Source organism: Tachypleus tridentatus, chromosome 13 (assembly GCF_004210375.1).
Source record: "Tachypleus tridentatus isolate NWPU-2018 chromosome 13, ASM421037v1, whole genome shotgun sequence".
Taxonomy (NCBI): Eukaryota; Metazoa; Arthropoda; class Merostomata; order Xiphosura; family Limulidae; genus Tachypleus; species Tachypleus tridentatus.
The window spans coordinates 213,717,967-213,731,092 of NC_134837.1; the positions used below are offsets into that span (position 1 = coordinate 213,717,967).

Here is a 13,126-nt window from a genome sequence, read left to right on the forward strand (position 1 = left end):
CATATGATTGGTTGTTACGAAAGTTGTGTCATGATGACGTCACGTTCATGTAATCAAAATAATTATGATCTACAGCGACAGTTTTGTCGAATGAATGTTTCATAGTGATTAAGGCTTGTCATAACACCCCAGGTTCTACAAAACATTCGACTGTTGTAATACAAAAAAAAAAAAAAGACAGTTAACGATTATCTTTAAGAGAGAGAGAGATATTCGTCACATTTATATAGTTTTATTTAACATTTATTAACTGTCACACTTAACATATTTTCGACATATGAAGCTATCATATAAATTTAAAAGCAAATCAATCAGTAACGTTGAAATTTGGCGTGGAAGATATCAGATAACTCCAAATACCAGTAAACTGTTTATTTATTAAACTACTACCACAAACACTTTATTGACTCTAATTACATTTGTTTTGTTTTATTGTTTTAGCACAGAGCAACAAAATAGGTTATCTGCGATCTATCCATTGATTGTAGAGAACCCCGAATTCTAGCGTTATGAGCCCCTGCAGCTTAAGTATGAGTAGTTAAGTGTGTGTGTGAGTTCTAATAACGAAATTCAAAATACATGAGCACCCGAGTGGCACAGCAGCAAGCCTGATGTTTTATAACGTGTTTTGATACCTGTGGTGGGCATAACATATATATATATATATATCTAATTCTACAGCTTGGTGTTTAACAACAAACAAAGCTTATAAACAGTTTTTAATATTTTGTTTGCTTGTTTCGAATATTCGCGCAAAGTTACACAAAACACTCCTTAATTTTGAGCTGAATAGACTAGAAGGAAGGCAGCTAGTCAACAATTCTCACCGCAAACTCTTAGGCGACTTTAATATAATCCTGGAATTCGAGCTTTACTCTTACAATGGACTTATTGGTCACGAATTCTGGAATTCACGGTTCAGTACCCAAATGTTATTGGATGAGACCTAGAATTACCGCTTTATGACTGACGGGACCTGTTAGGGTTAACTTTGATATTTCATAAATCATGGGTAACGTAATGATTAATACCTTAACGACTTTAGCATCCGGTTTACTATCATGATACAGTCATATGAACCAAAACCATAGTCGGATAGTTTTCCTTTAAACATAAATTTGTACTGTGGCTGTCAGTGTTGTCTACTCCATAAGTCGAGCCCTGAAAGTTAATTTACAGCCCTCTAGCTTATTTTTGAGCTACCAATTAATAGAACGAATGTACACAAAATTATCTTTTATGTTTTTTTTAATTTCGCACAAAGCTACTCGAGGTCTATCTGTGCTAGCCGTCCCTAATTTAGCAGTGTAAGACTAGAGGGAAGGCAGCTAGTCATCACCACCCACCGCCAACTCTTGAGCTACTCTTTTACCAATGAATAGTGGGATTGATAGTCACATTATAACGCCCCCACGGCTGAAAGGGCGAGCATGTTTAGCACGACGGGGATGCGAACCCGCGACCCTCAGATTACGAGTCGCACGCCTTAACACGCTTGGCCATGCCGGGCCTATCTTTTATGAAAACTAATAATTCACGAAATTTACAGAGGGAGTGTCACCTTTAAAAAGCTTTTAAACGATCAGTAAATTTGTTTAAAAATTAACTGAATTCTAACTTATACTTTTTAAATCCTAAGTACGCTAACAAACACACACAAGCACATGTAAAACAACGCAAAATTAACGAATGTTAGCCTGCAGTTATTAAACTTAACACTAAATGACTGTGTTCTAACTCTGTTGAAGGAGATTACTTAATAATATTTCTAAATAACTTCTAAACAAAAGCTCAAGGTTTTATAACGCCAAAACTTTGGTGTTTCTCACGAAGTAGGTAGGTCGTTGTAATATAAAAGAAACATTTCTTTCATCAAATGTGCAATAATAAGGAAGTACTAGTATCATTGGCCTGGCATGGCCAAGTGCGTAAGGCGTGCGACTCCTAATCCGAGGGTCGCGGGTTCGCGCCCGCGTCGCGCCAAACATGCTCGCCCTCCCAGCCGTGGGGGCGTTATAATGTTACGATCAATCCCACTATTCGTTGTTAAAAAGTAGCCCAAGAGTTGGCGGTGGGTGGTGATGACTATCTGCCTTCCCTCTAGTCTTACACTGCTAAATTAGGGACGGCTCGGTGCAGTGGGCTAACAACCTACTCACTTAAATACTTGTTGAAGAATCCGCAAGCGATTGCGGCCCTATGTTCCTAGATGGAATCTAATGGTGATAACTAACTAACTAGTATCATTAATATATTTATTAAGTCCTCTAGTGGTCAACATTAAGCTCAAAGACTTATAACGCCAAAAGTTTGGTGTTCGATCCTTGTCATTTTGTTAGAAAGCAGATAGCGAGTTGCGATATAACAAAGTCATTTATTTTATGAAGTGCGTACGTGAAGGGGCGGCTGACAATTAAGACATCCATGTAAATAATGACTATCTTATGTTTCATAAACCTATCATTGTCAGTCATCCTTTTGGTATTTTAAGCAAATCAAAAATGTCAAATAAAATTGTATTACTATCAACCAAAATGTTTAAAAATCTCATTGGAGGTTCTAAAAAAAGTGAAGAAAGCATCTGTCTCAATTCGTTAAGTCAAGTGATGTTTCAAAGCGCTCCCTGGTAGTTAGAGATTGCAAATTAGAGTTAAAAACAAGTAGAACGCAATAGAACATTTTGTAATGTTGTACACATGTCAAATATTTCTTTAATAAATAAATTTATATAGTCATTAAACAGTTGGTCCAATGTATGTCATGGCATTATTCACATACCTAAACTAGTTTAGGTTAAAATGTAGTGAAGTAAAACAGCCTCAAAACCCTATAGATATTTTGAAATATCTTTCTTTTGGGTAAATTACATTTAAAATATTCTATAGTTCACACTAAACCAAGAAAATGACAAATACATACTCTGAAACAAATAAAGTTTAGAATTATATATAAATATATATATACTTTTTTTGAAGAATGTAAAAATTAAAGGTCATACCATTCTGTATACTCACTATTTGTACCAACAGCTTGGTGTAGGAAACTTTCCATCTATATAAAATTTAACAAGTACATTCAGGAACCTAATTTCATAAAATATTAAAAACTGAAAAGGAAAATACAAATTTCTTGTAAAAAAACAAACATGTAAACAAAACATTTATATGAACTGACAAAATTATATGGAATGAAATATGTACAATGCCTTTAAATTAAAGTTATATATTCTGCAAATATACAACTCTTACAAATGAACGATACATAATCTTGGAAATATACACAACTCTTACAAATTAAAGTCACGCAATCTTCAAAATGTACAATGGTAACAAATTAAAGTTATACAACCAACAAAATATTATAAATGAAAATATCACAAGTAATTAATAAATTGAGTAATTTAGTTATAAAAACAAACGTTTGTGACAAAATTTTGTGAACCATTCAAGGGGCTTTTGTTCTTAATTTGTCATTTCTGTAAAATATGCATTTTATTTCTTTAAAGACAAGGGTAGCAAGACTTAGAAATGAAGTTGTTTTTTTTAAGGAAATAAGAAAAATACCTTGAGTCAAATGACATTTTATATATTACTTTGTAGTAACTGACCCTTTAGTAAGTCAAATTATAATGAGGATGAGGTATAAAACAGAAGCAATTTATTTGAAATAGTTTATAAAGTCACAAAATCAAAAACATAACTTGTGTAAAAACAACAGCAAAAACTAGTTAACAAACATTTGGTTCTTGATAGTGATGTAGTTTTGATGAATGAGAAAAAATTGTTTAAAAATTAAAATAATTTTGTAGTATACTACGAATGGTGGAACAACAACCAAATTATAAATTGCTGTTTATGTTAGAAACTTTACACTAATCACATCTTTAAAAACAAAGACACCAAAATCTAATCTTCCAACATTTCATATTGGCAAAAACATGTTTACAAAATTCTGGTGTCTTATTTCGTGTTTCTATGTAACTAAAAATAATTCTTGATCCACGTTGAACAAAAACAAAAGCTAGAATTAAAGAAACTTTTTCTTAATTTATAAAACAAAGAGGAGGATTCAACCATCAAAGTAGAACAGTGTTGCACGTAAACATTAAAAGTACTGGATGCAGCATGTCTTAGTGATTAGTGCTTTGTACTCTTAGTTGAAGAGTTGCTGACTTGAGACTAATCCATGCTATGTCATTTACTCCTTGGGCAAGATTATTTACCTCAAGTAGTTCAGTTGATCCAACTGTATAATGGAGGTTAAATTCTGATGGACTAACATCCCATTCTTACACTTACAGAAAAGAACTTAGGCATCTGCCTTTTAGGCACAAATAGGGTTAACTTCCTTAGTTAATTATATTAATGAGTATACTTAACACAGACAGTCAACATGGTTAGTAAGAGGTGTAGGCATATTGTGTTAAAAGAAACGCACGTGTTCCTACAAACAAATTATAGCTATTTTAGGAGCAGAAATTATTAGTTCCATGTTTCACTTCCAAAAGATTGTTATTAAAGTTATTCTTTTCTATAATACTTGATACCTTTACAAGAGTTATTTTTACAATTCATTCATATATATCATTACAGTGGACTTGCTTATTGAATCATTTTAGTCTAAAATTATTTTATAGTCTCCAAGTATCAGATGGATATAGCCATTTGAAATGGTGCACTATATTTCTTGAGCATGCTGGTTATTGATAACTATTGTTATTATTATCTTTTGCTTTTGTTTCAAAACATTTTTCTTTTTATTATGCTTAAAAAATTCACAGCATCTAAAATATGAAAGTGAAAGCCAAGAAATTAAATATGAAATAAATATTAATATTTCATTAGATTTATTCTTATTTCATTACATTTTGAACAAAGCCCATTACGATATGGACAATGAATAAAGGTTTTTTTTAAATTTTGGTAGATGAAATCATTGCAACAAATTTATGGTATCTTCTATAAACAAAAATAGAAGAAAATTATTTGCACAATAACAATTCTGTGATAAATTGCATTGCTTTCCATTTACATAAAAAAGTTTGTTCAGCTGTCGAAGTTTCAGTTCAAGGGAATAAAACAGTTACCTCAATATTGAGCTCAAATTGTGAGACCTCATGATTTATTCATACGTACTGACTTCTCATAAACATGTACCAGTTAAATTAAGCCATTTAGGAAGAGTTGTAGTCAGACATCGAGATTTAAATAAAGTTTCAAGTAACTTAAGGCTGCCTAAAATTAAAATAATCAAATTATTTGCAGTATGAACAAACCTCAGATTTCAGACAGACTTTGTCTTCTTAAAAACATTTACTACTTACAAACAAATCTTATTCTAAAAAGTTCTGAGATGACACACAATATCAACATTGTATCATCTTGATCTTCTTCCTGCTTCATACTGATGAACACTGGAGGGGCAGAATGACATAAAATCTTATTAAATGGCATCGATTGGTAACCAAAACTCGTGCATTAAAAATACAGACATTATTCTTTGTCACTTTCACCTTGTCCATACATGTCAGCTAATTTGGAAAATCGTGGTCCCCAGTCTGTAAGATAATCAAAATCTTGCTCATTGTCCTCGGTAGTAGATGCTAGAGAACTCAATGAGCCACCAGAGCTGCCACTTCCTTCGTATGCATAGTTCCTAAAATCATCGTAAGGTGGAGCACTGGGATCACTGTCTGTCTTTTGTAGCCTATCAAATAATAATTCTTCACCTGAGATGGGATACTTACCATAATGAACTTGTGGAAGTTGATCTGAATAATAACAAAAAAACAAAAAAAACATTGCTCAACCAATCTAAATTAAAAACACTTTGAACAAATTACTAAAGACTTTAATATATTAATATTGATGTTAGAATGTTACTAGATAGTTTTAATTTAATATACTTTTGAATAAAAAAAGAATTGAAATTTTATGCCAATCATTTTGAACTGTATAATTACACTTTAATAGTAACAGTAAATGAAAAACAACTGTTTTGAATTTCGTGCACAGCTACTCTAGGGCTATCTGCACTAGCCATCTCTAATTTAGCAGTGTAATATTAGAGGGAAGGCAGCTAGTCATTGCCACCCACAGCCAACTCTTGGGCTACTCTTTTACCAACGAATAGAGGGATTACTGTCACATTATAATGCCCCCACGGCTGAAAGGGCAAACATGTTTGGTGTGATGGGGAGTCGAAACCCGTGATCCTCAGATTACAAGTCGAGTGCTTTAACCACCTTGCTATGCTGGACTGAATGAAAAACAACTGCAAGAATATATACTGCAAAGTGTGCATATGTTCAATCCTATCAAAAACAAACTAAAAAAATCTTTTTTTGGCAGTGTATTATAATTTATATTTTCTGAAAATATTTACTGTTCTGATTTTCCTTATAAAGAACTACTTCATTTGATAAATTCCTGTCCATTTCAGATAAAGCTGCTTAATTACTGTTGTGTTAAATATAGAAATTTACTGGAAAAATTAAACATTTTTGAAGCCAGAATAGGCAATAAAGTAAACTTAAAACATGTAACATTGAAGTAATGATTAAACTAAGAGAATACTTAATATGTCTTTATACTGTTGCTAAATCAATTTACTTCTAATCAGGTCAGGCTTGGCTGTAAGTAAATGCTTTTACTAATGCAAAAACAAGAACTGTTGTAAAACTTTGACTTATGTTTAATAAAACCTCTGATGATTAACCTTTTCTTTCATCTTCTTGTGGTTGGATAATATGAGGCACAGAAACAAGAGAGACATCTGGTTGTGTAACATTGGGATCCACTGGAACTTTCAATATATTTCTGTTAAAGCCAATCATGTCCTCTTCGCCTCCTCCTTCATCAGCATAGGTGATGACATTCTCTCTGGTGTCATCTCTTATGTATGAATTAATTTTTTCTTTTGGTTTATGATTCTTGGTATACACCACAATGATGAGTACTAAAACTAAAAAAAAGAAACTTTCTATTGTCTTAAAAATGAAGGTTAAACAATTGTCAGATTTTTTATATGAACCAAAAGCTCCTAATACCTTTTCATTGTTATGGGTTGACTTCCTTATAACCAATGTGTAAACAAAAATGCCACTTCTGGGTTTTAGTTCACAAGGTAAAGATGATAATGAAGTCTCTTTCTGTGTTTATGTTTGCAGTGGGTTATTTTGTTCTATAGAAAATTTCAGCAATACATAACATAATACCTATATGTAGAATGTGTGAAAGTTGTGGTGGAAGTTTAAATTTGCAAGTTACATTCTGATTTCATTCATTATGCTATCATATTAAAAGTTTTATTACTTTTGATTTGAAAGGGATAAAACCATCATTTATCACTTCAGTTGTAAAAAAACAAGACAAATCTTTACCAAAAAATATACATTTAGTAGTTTAAGATTTTAGAAACAGTCCTTCACTTAACTCACTTTTTTCAAATATATCACATAAGCGACAACAAAGCTGTACAGTGTCCTAAAAACCTATTTTACCAAGAAAATACCCACCTAAGATAAACAACAAGCAGACCAGAATGGCTGCTAAGGCACCCATGCTAAGTTTAATGGCATTGGCTTCCACAAGTATTTTACAGTTAACACCAGTGTATCCATCAGAGCATAAACAGTAGAAACCTTTTCCATCCGGTAGATCCACACAACTTCCACCATTATAGCAGGGATCAAAAAAACATTCATCAGCATCTGTGCAGTTTTGTCCGTCTGGGGTCTTCACAAATCCATCAGGACACCTAGAGGATTCAGTAAGAAATGACATCACATAACAAAATAGTTTTGACAAGTAAAGGGTAGATGTAGTTAAGCTGAATGAAAATATGCCAAAGATTTCTACAGGAATGTGGTAAAACTATCTATTCTGACCTTTGGAAACTGTAACTTTCCACATTTAATGAGAACAAATAAAAATTGTTAACACTTTTTATTGATAAGCAGAGAACAACATTTTGACCTTCCTAGATCATCTTCTTTGTTAACCTGAAGATGACCCAGGAAGGTCAAAACACTGTTCTCAACTTATCAATAAAAGGTTAATACCCATTCCAGCCATTCTAAGATACATTTTTATTTCAAGTGAGTTTCTTGTCATCAAAAAATAAAGGTTCTGTTAAAGGATGGGATGGGTGATATAGACCACTAGGTCCCATGTTGTCCCAAAACATTATGTTATGTTATCTGTAAAACCTTTGAAGAGAGTTCTGTTTGATTAGTGTTCTTCTTATAGCAAAGCCACATCATGCTATCTGCTGAGTCCACTGAGGGGAATCAAACCCCTGATTTTAGCACTGTAATTCTGTAAACTTACCACTGTACCAGCAGGGGACGGTTTGATTAGAAAGAGTTTTTAGTTGTTTATAGTAAACTCTGCAGTAAAAGTACCTTGAACATCTTTGATAATGCTTACACACACAGCAATCATGCTCTTATGTTGATGTCTATGAGGATAAAAAGGCAGAAAAATGGAACTTCTGACTTTGCAGTAGATAGCAACATAACATCAATAATAGTACATTACTGGTATATTGTATTGCTGAAAGATATGGGGATTAGAGAATACACAATGAAAATACACTACTTTAAACTTTGTTAGAGTTCCAGTTGAACTTTAATGAGTTGTTAAATCACACACTTTTGAAGTTTTACCAAAACATTGATTCACAGATTAAGAACTGGAAGAACTAACCTAAATAAACATTAGCAAAATGCACATGTGTGTTTTAAAATGACATTTTAACAGGATACCAAAATTGAAATAACATTCACTATAAGGAAACAATAAATGTTTTTATATTAATGGTTGTTTGGTGTAAGTGTTTCCAGTTCCAGTTTCAAGACTAAACAAAATGTAGAAGTGAATTTAAAAAACAACAACAAATTTTTATAAATATTTAACTTAGCACTCTAATTAACTATTATTCAATCTTTTCTTTCTAAACAGCTACAGAATTTATGTAGAAAGACAAGTTATAAATACTAAAATATTCAACTTTGGTACTAACTGCCTCATTAATAAAACAACAACAACTGGAATAAAAAATATTTGAGACTAATGATGATGGTAATGACACAAAGTTCCAATGCAATGAGTCACTTACAAAGTTACACAAGTTTTAATACGAAATTTAAATGTTATGTGTTGTTCTTTCACACTTTATTCTTAAAAACTTAATATGAAAATTGCAATTTTAATGGGTCATATAAATAACTAATTTTCACAAATTAACCCTCACATTTACTGAAACACCAACACTTTCACTAATAGATGGACACATGTAACAGGATGACATGAAGTAAATTAAAATAAATGAACCCGCATTCGTGAAGTAGCCAAATATCTCTACAGATGAAGGGAGGTGGACAGATGACCCCTTTACATGGGTAGTTAGACGGACATCCATGAATCAAGTTGTTCCACTCTATTACTGCAGCATTCTCGGAGCCATTCTCCATGGGCAGGAAACGTTTGTTTAGCCGAATATCACTTATGCAACCTAAATCATACAGGGTATTCAGAAAATGTAGAAATTACATTTTTCTCATAAACCACAAAATATTCTTGCTAACAAAACAATCATACTAAAAAAAACAAAATGCCTACTGTATGCATATTGCAGGAGCCAGCAGCATCTAGTCACATTCTAGAATAAATCTGTATTCAAATTTTATAAAAATGATAAAAAAATACTTCAAAGGATAATATAAAAATGTTTTTTTCTAGAAAAATCTTGTAAAATATGAAATATGTTCAAGACATTTTAAAAATACAATAATTGAACATTGGATCCTGGATTAAACAGTTGGATCAAACATGCCCAATAATGATGATTCCAAGACAGATATATCGTTGGATGTGCTAATAATGCTTATCTTTAATTAATTATTACATACAATTTAAAATGGCTATCAGATGAGCTGTTAAATACTGACTACTGTTAATCCAGGACTGAAACAATAGTAGATCCTGGTTATATATGTTTGTTAGATATGCAAATCTGACTTCTTTGATACTGAGAGGAGTATCATGTTCTCTAAACTTCTCTTCAGCATGTGTCTGAATTAAACAGAATATGTGAACAATTTTTGAAGTTCTACAAAAAATAGGTTCTTTTATTACAGAACCTGAAACCTAATGCAATGTTTAATCATTGATTCAAAGACTAAAATACTGAACCTCAATAGCTTTTTTTTATCTTGCAAAAAAGTTTTTTAATGTTGGATCAAGTTGTCTTTCAATTTATGTTTAAACAGAAATCTGCACAAAATATTATATGTGTTGTACTTACTGTATGTTAAACCCAGATATTTAGCATCATAAACCATATACTTACTTCTGAGTCATCAGTGGTCATCAGATCTTTAAAATCTGAATAATCTGCTAATGAATACTTATTTTAAGCTATGTGAGGCCTTGTATTATAACAGAAATTAGGCTTTATAGAAAACAAGTGACATACTTTATAAGGATGAAAAAGCACCAGACCTTCAGAAAAACCTTTAGTGCAAAAATAAGAACTCGAACAGTTTATCTAGTTTAAGATCCAAGAATACCCTAATTTCCACAGAACTTCAAGGACTCCCTCTAATGGATGTTCAGTTGATAATAAGAAAATAACAGATAGAGATTGTTTGGAAAAATTACAAACCTTCCTGAAAATCGTTATCCACTAAAGTTACACCTGGACCAACGTATTGAACATCGCCTCCAGCAACAACATTTTGTTTTTCAATCTCCATTTCCTGGTGTTGATTCTCATAATTTAACAGCTCATTGTAACGACGTCCACCTCCACCATCAAGAGTGATACTGGCTGTGCTCCCATGTCTCAAAACTAATACTGAATGCCACTGACCATCACTGACCATAACATGAGGTAGCCAAATCTCCCTTTCATCTGTTGTTCTATAGGGATTCAGGTTGAATCGAAGTCGAAGTTTTTTGTCTCTGATCTGGAAACAAAAAAGACATATAGACAGTGAGATTTGAAATAAAACACAATAAATAATTTGTCACAAAAACCTATAGATAAATAAACATCAGAAAAGCATAACACTTTATTTCAACAACAAATTAAGAAATAACTAAAAATCAGAGACCTCAATAATATGCATAAACATCACACAGAAATTATTCATTATATCAAACCTGTAAACAGGAGTCAATGATGTTTCCACAGTAACAATTACTTTAAAACAGTTTTATTAAAATTATATATACAACCAATCAGGTTATAAATTCATTAAAGTGGTGGTTTCAAGGGGTTAGGACAATGTACATTTCAACCATTAAGAAATGCTAATATAAACTGCACATTAGAAACCTTTGTAATCTGTTCTGATGTGTTCATAACTTCAAAACACAGACTGTAATATACCCAGAATTTTCAAAATCTAATTACATTAACAATACAATAGAGTGTTTGTAGTAATATATTCTGTGGTTTTAAGGACTTTCTTTTTTCTGCATTGAATCTAGCACTAAAATAAAAGTGTGTATGGAATTGTCAATGTTATTGTGTCAAAAGTATACATAATACAATACTCTAGTAAAATGTATATGTTTCTCAGATTATTCAACCAAATTTATCTTTTAATTCATTACCTATTTGGTTTTTAACAAATAAACAACAAAAATATCTGTAAATAAAGTATTTTTATTGTTGAACATAAAAGCATTGGAAACTATGAAAGAAATACCAAGAAAGTGAAGTTAACACTGTTACAATCTTGTGAATTTATAAAATATACCAGCAGCTTATTGTGAAGAGAATTGTTTTTATACTTATACAAATCTCTTTTAAACACACACATCAGAATGTTTAAATGTGTTATATCAAGAGTGGAAAGCAGTTTAAAACAAATTTTAAAATATACAGCACCATACTTACTTCTAGGATAAAATATTCACGACTGTGCTTGCTGGTAGCTCTGAAAAGTTCACCATGCTTTTGTCGGGTTCGAAACTGCAGCTGAATGTCTGTTTTATATGGGTTTGGTGTGAAGGAAAGGGCATATTTAATGTAGCTGCTTTGCTGAAACATTTTGGACTGAGTTGCTGAAAAAAACAAAAGATTTGTCTTAACTTGCTTTTTTACACACTTGTTAAACATAAAGCTAATGCTTTTACTAAATTAGATTCCAAACAAAACTTATAAATAAGTTAAGAATCAAGATAAATCACAACTAAATTCTTTTAAACTATGATTTAATATAAAGTGCAGGATTTTCTTTCAAGCAAACCAAGAGTCATTCCTACTAGAATTATAAACTCATGTTTTTCACACTAGAAATCCCTCTAATCATGAGTCACTCATGCATACTTACGTTCATCACAGTTACAAACCTTGTCAACCAAATAACATTCATCACATTAAGGACCTTGCAAACCCAAGTGAGATATGTGTATTTATCAAGGCCAGGACTATGTTAGGCAAGTGAATGCTCACTTAAGTTTATTTTGTACTACAGCAAGAACTTTGCAATTAAGCTGATCAACAAAAATGAACTTACGCTTATCACAGCGAGGACCTTGCCATCCAGGGTGACAGATACAGAAAGCCATATAATATGATGCTTCACAATAGCCATGTTCACAATTTGATGTGATATTGTTGTCAAAACATTTCCTATCAGCTGGTGAGCATCCAGCCTGGCTTCCTGCTGAGCTTCCAGGAGAAGCCAGGTCATAAAACTAGAAAACAATTGTATGAAATTACACATGTCATATACCCCACATAGTTGTTCTTAATTAAGTTTTTTCTCAAAAATAATTATTTATCAGTTGTAAAATAAATGCATTTTCTATACTAGATATTGTGTGTCAGTCACTGCAAGTTCTTTATGTTTTAAAGTTTATAATTTATACTCAATATTTGTTTTTTGTTAACCACCAAGCTTCATGATAGATTACTTGTGCTGTGCCCATCATAGGATTTTGGCATTATAAGCTCACTGATCTACCCCTAAGCTAGGGAGGGGTGTGCAGACTCAATAAATGTGTGGGCAAAGCTAGAAGTAAATAAATCACAGAGAAAAACCTATGTTCAGGGAAGCATGCTTCCCTCATCCACTTCAAATCTTTATAATCAGAGCAGAAATTTGGGC

General features: G+C 32.1%; 1 protein-coding gene across 1 annotated transcript in view; it reads right to left on the reverse strand.

The window, feature by feature from the left end:
* Nucleotides 1-2,076: 2,076 nt before the first annotated feature.
* The window catches only part of LOC143237651 (neural-cadherin-like), a 436,819-nt gene continuing 425,769 nt past the window's right edge, over nucleotides 2,077-13,126 (reverse strand). The window contains exons 30-36 of the mRNA XM_076477141.1: nucleotides 12,533-12,713; nucleotides 11,911-12,077; nucleotides 10,669-10,972; nucleotides 9,336-9,516; nucleotides 7,517-7,758; nucleotides 6,718-6,963; nucleotides 2,077-5,770 (exon numbers count right to left, since the gene is read on the reverse strand). Of these exons, the coding sequence (XP_076333256.1) occupies nucleotides 5,493-5,770; nucleotides 6,718-6,963; nucleotides 7,517-7,758; nucleotides 9,336-9,516; nucleotides 10,669-10,972; nucleotides 11,911-12,077; nucleotides 12,533-12,713 (1,599 nt within the window). The 3' untranslated portion in view covers nucleotides 2,077-5,492. The remainder of the gene's footprint in view (nucleotides 5,771-6,717; nucleotides 6,964-7,516; nucleotides 7,759-9,335; nucleotides 9,517-10,668; nucleotides 10,973-11,910; nucleotides 12,078-12,532; nucleotides 12,714-13,126) is intronic.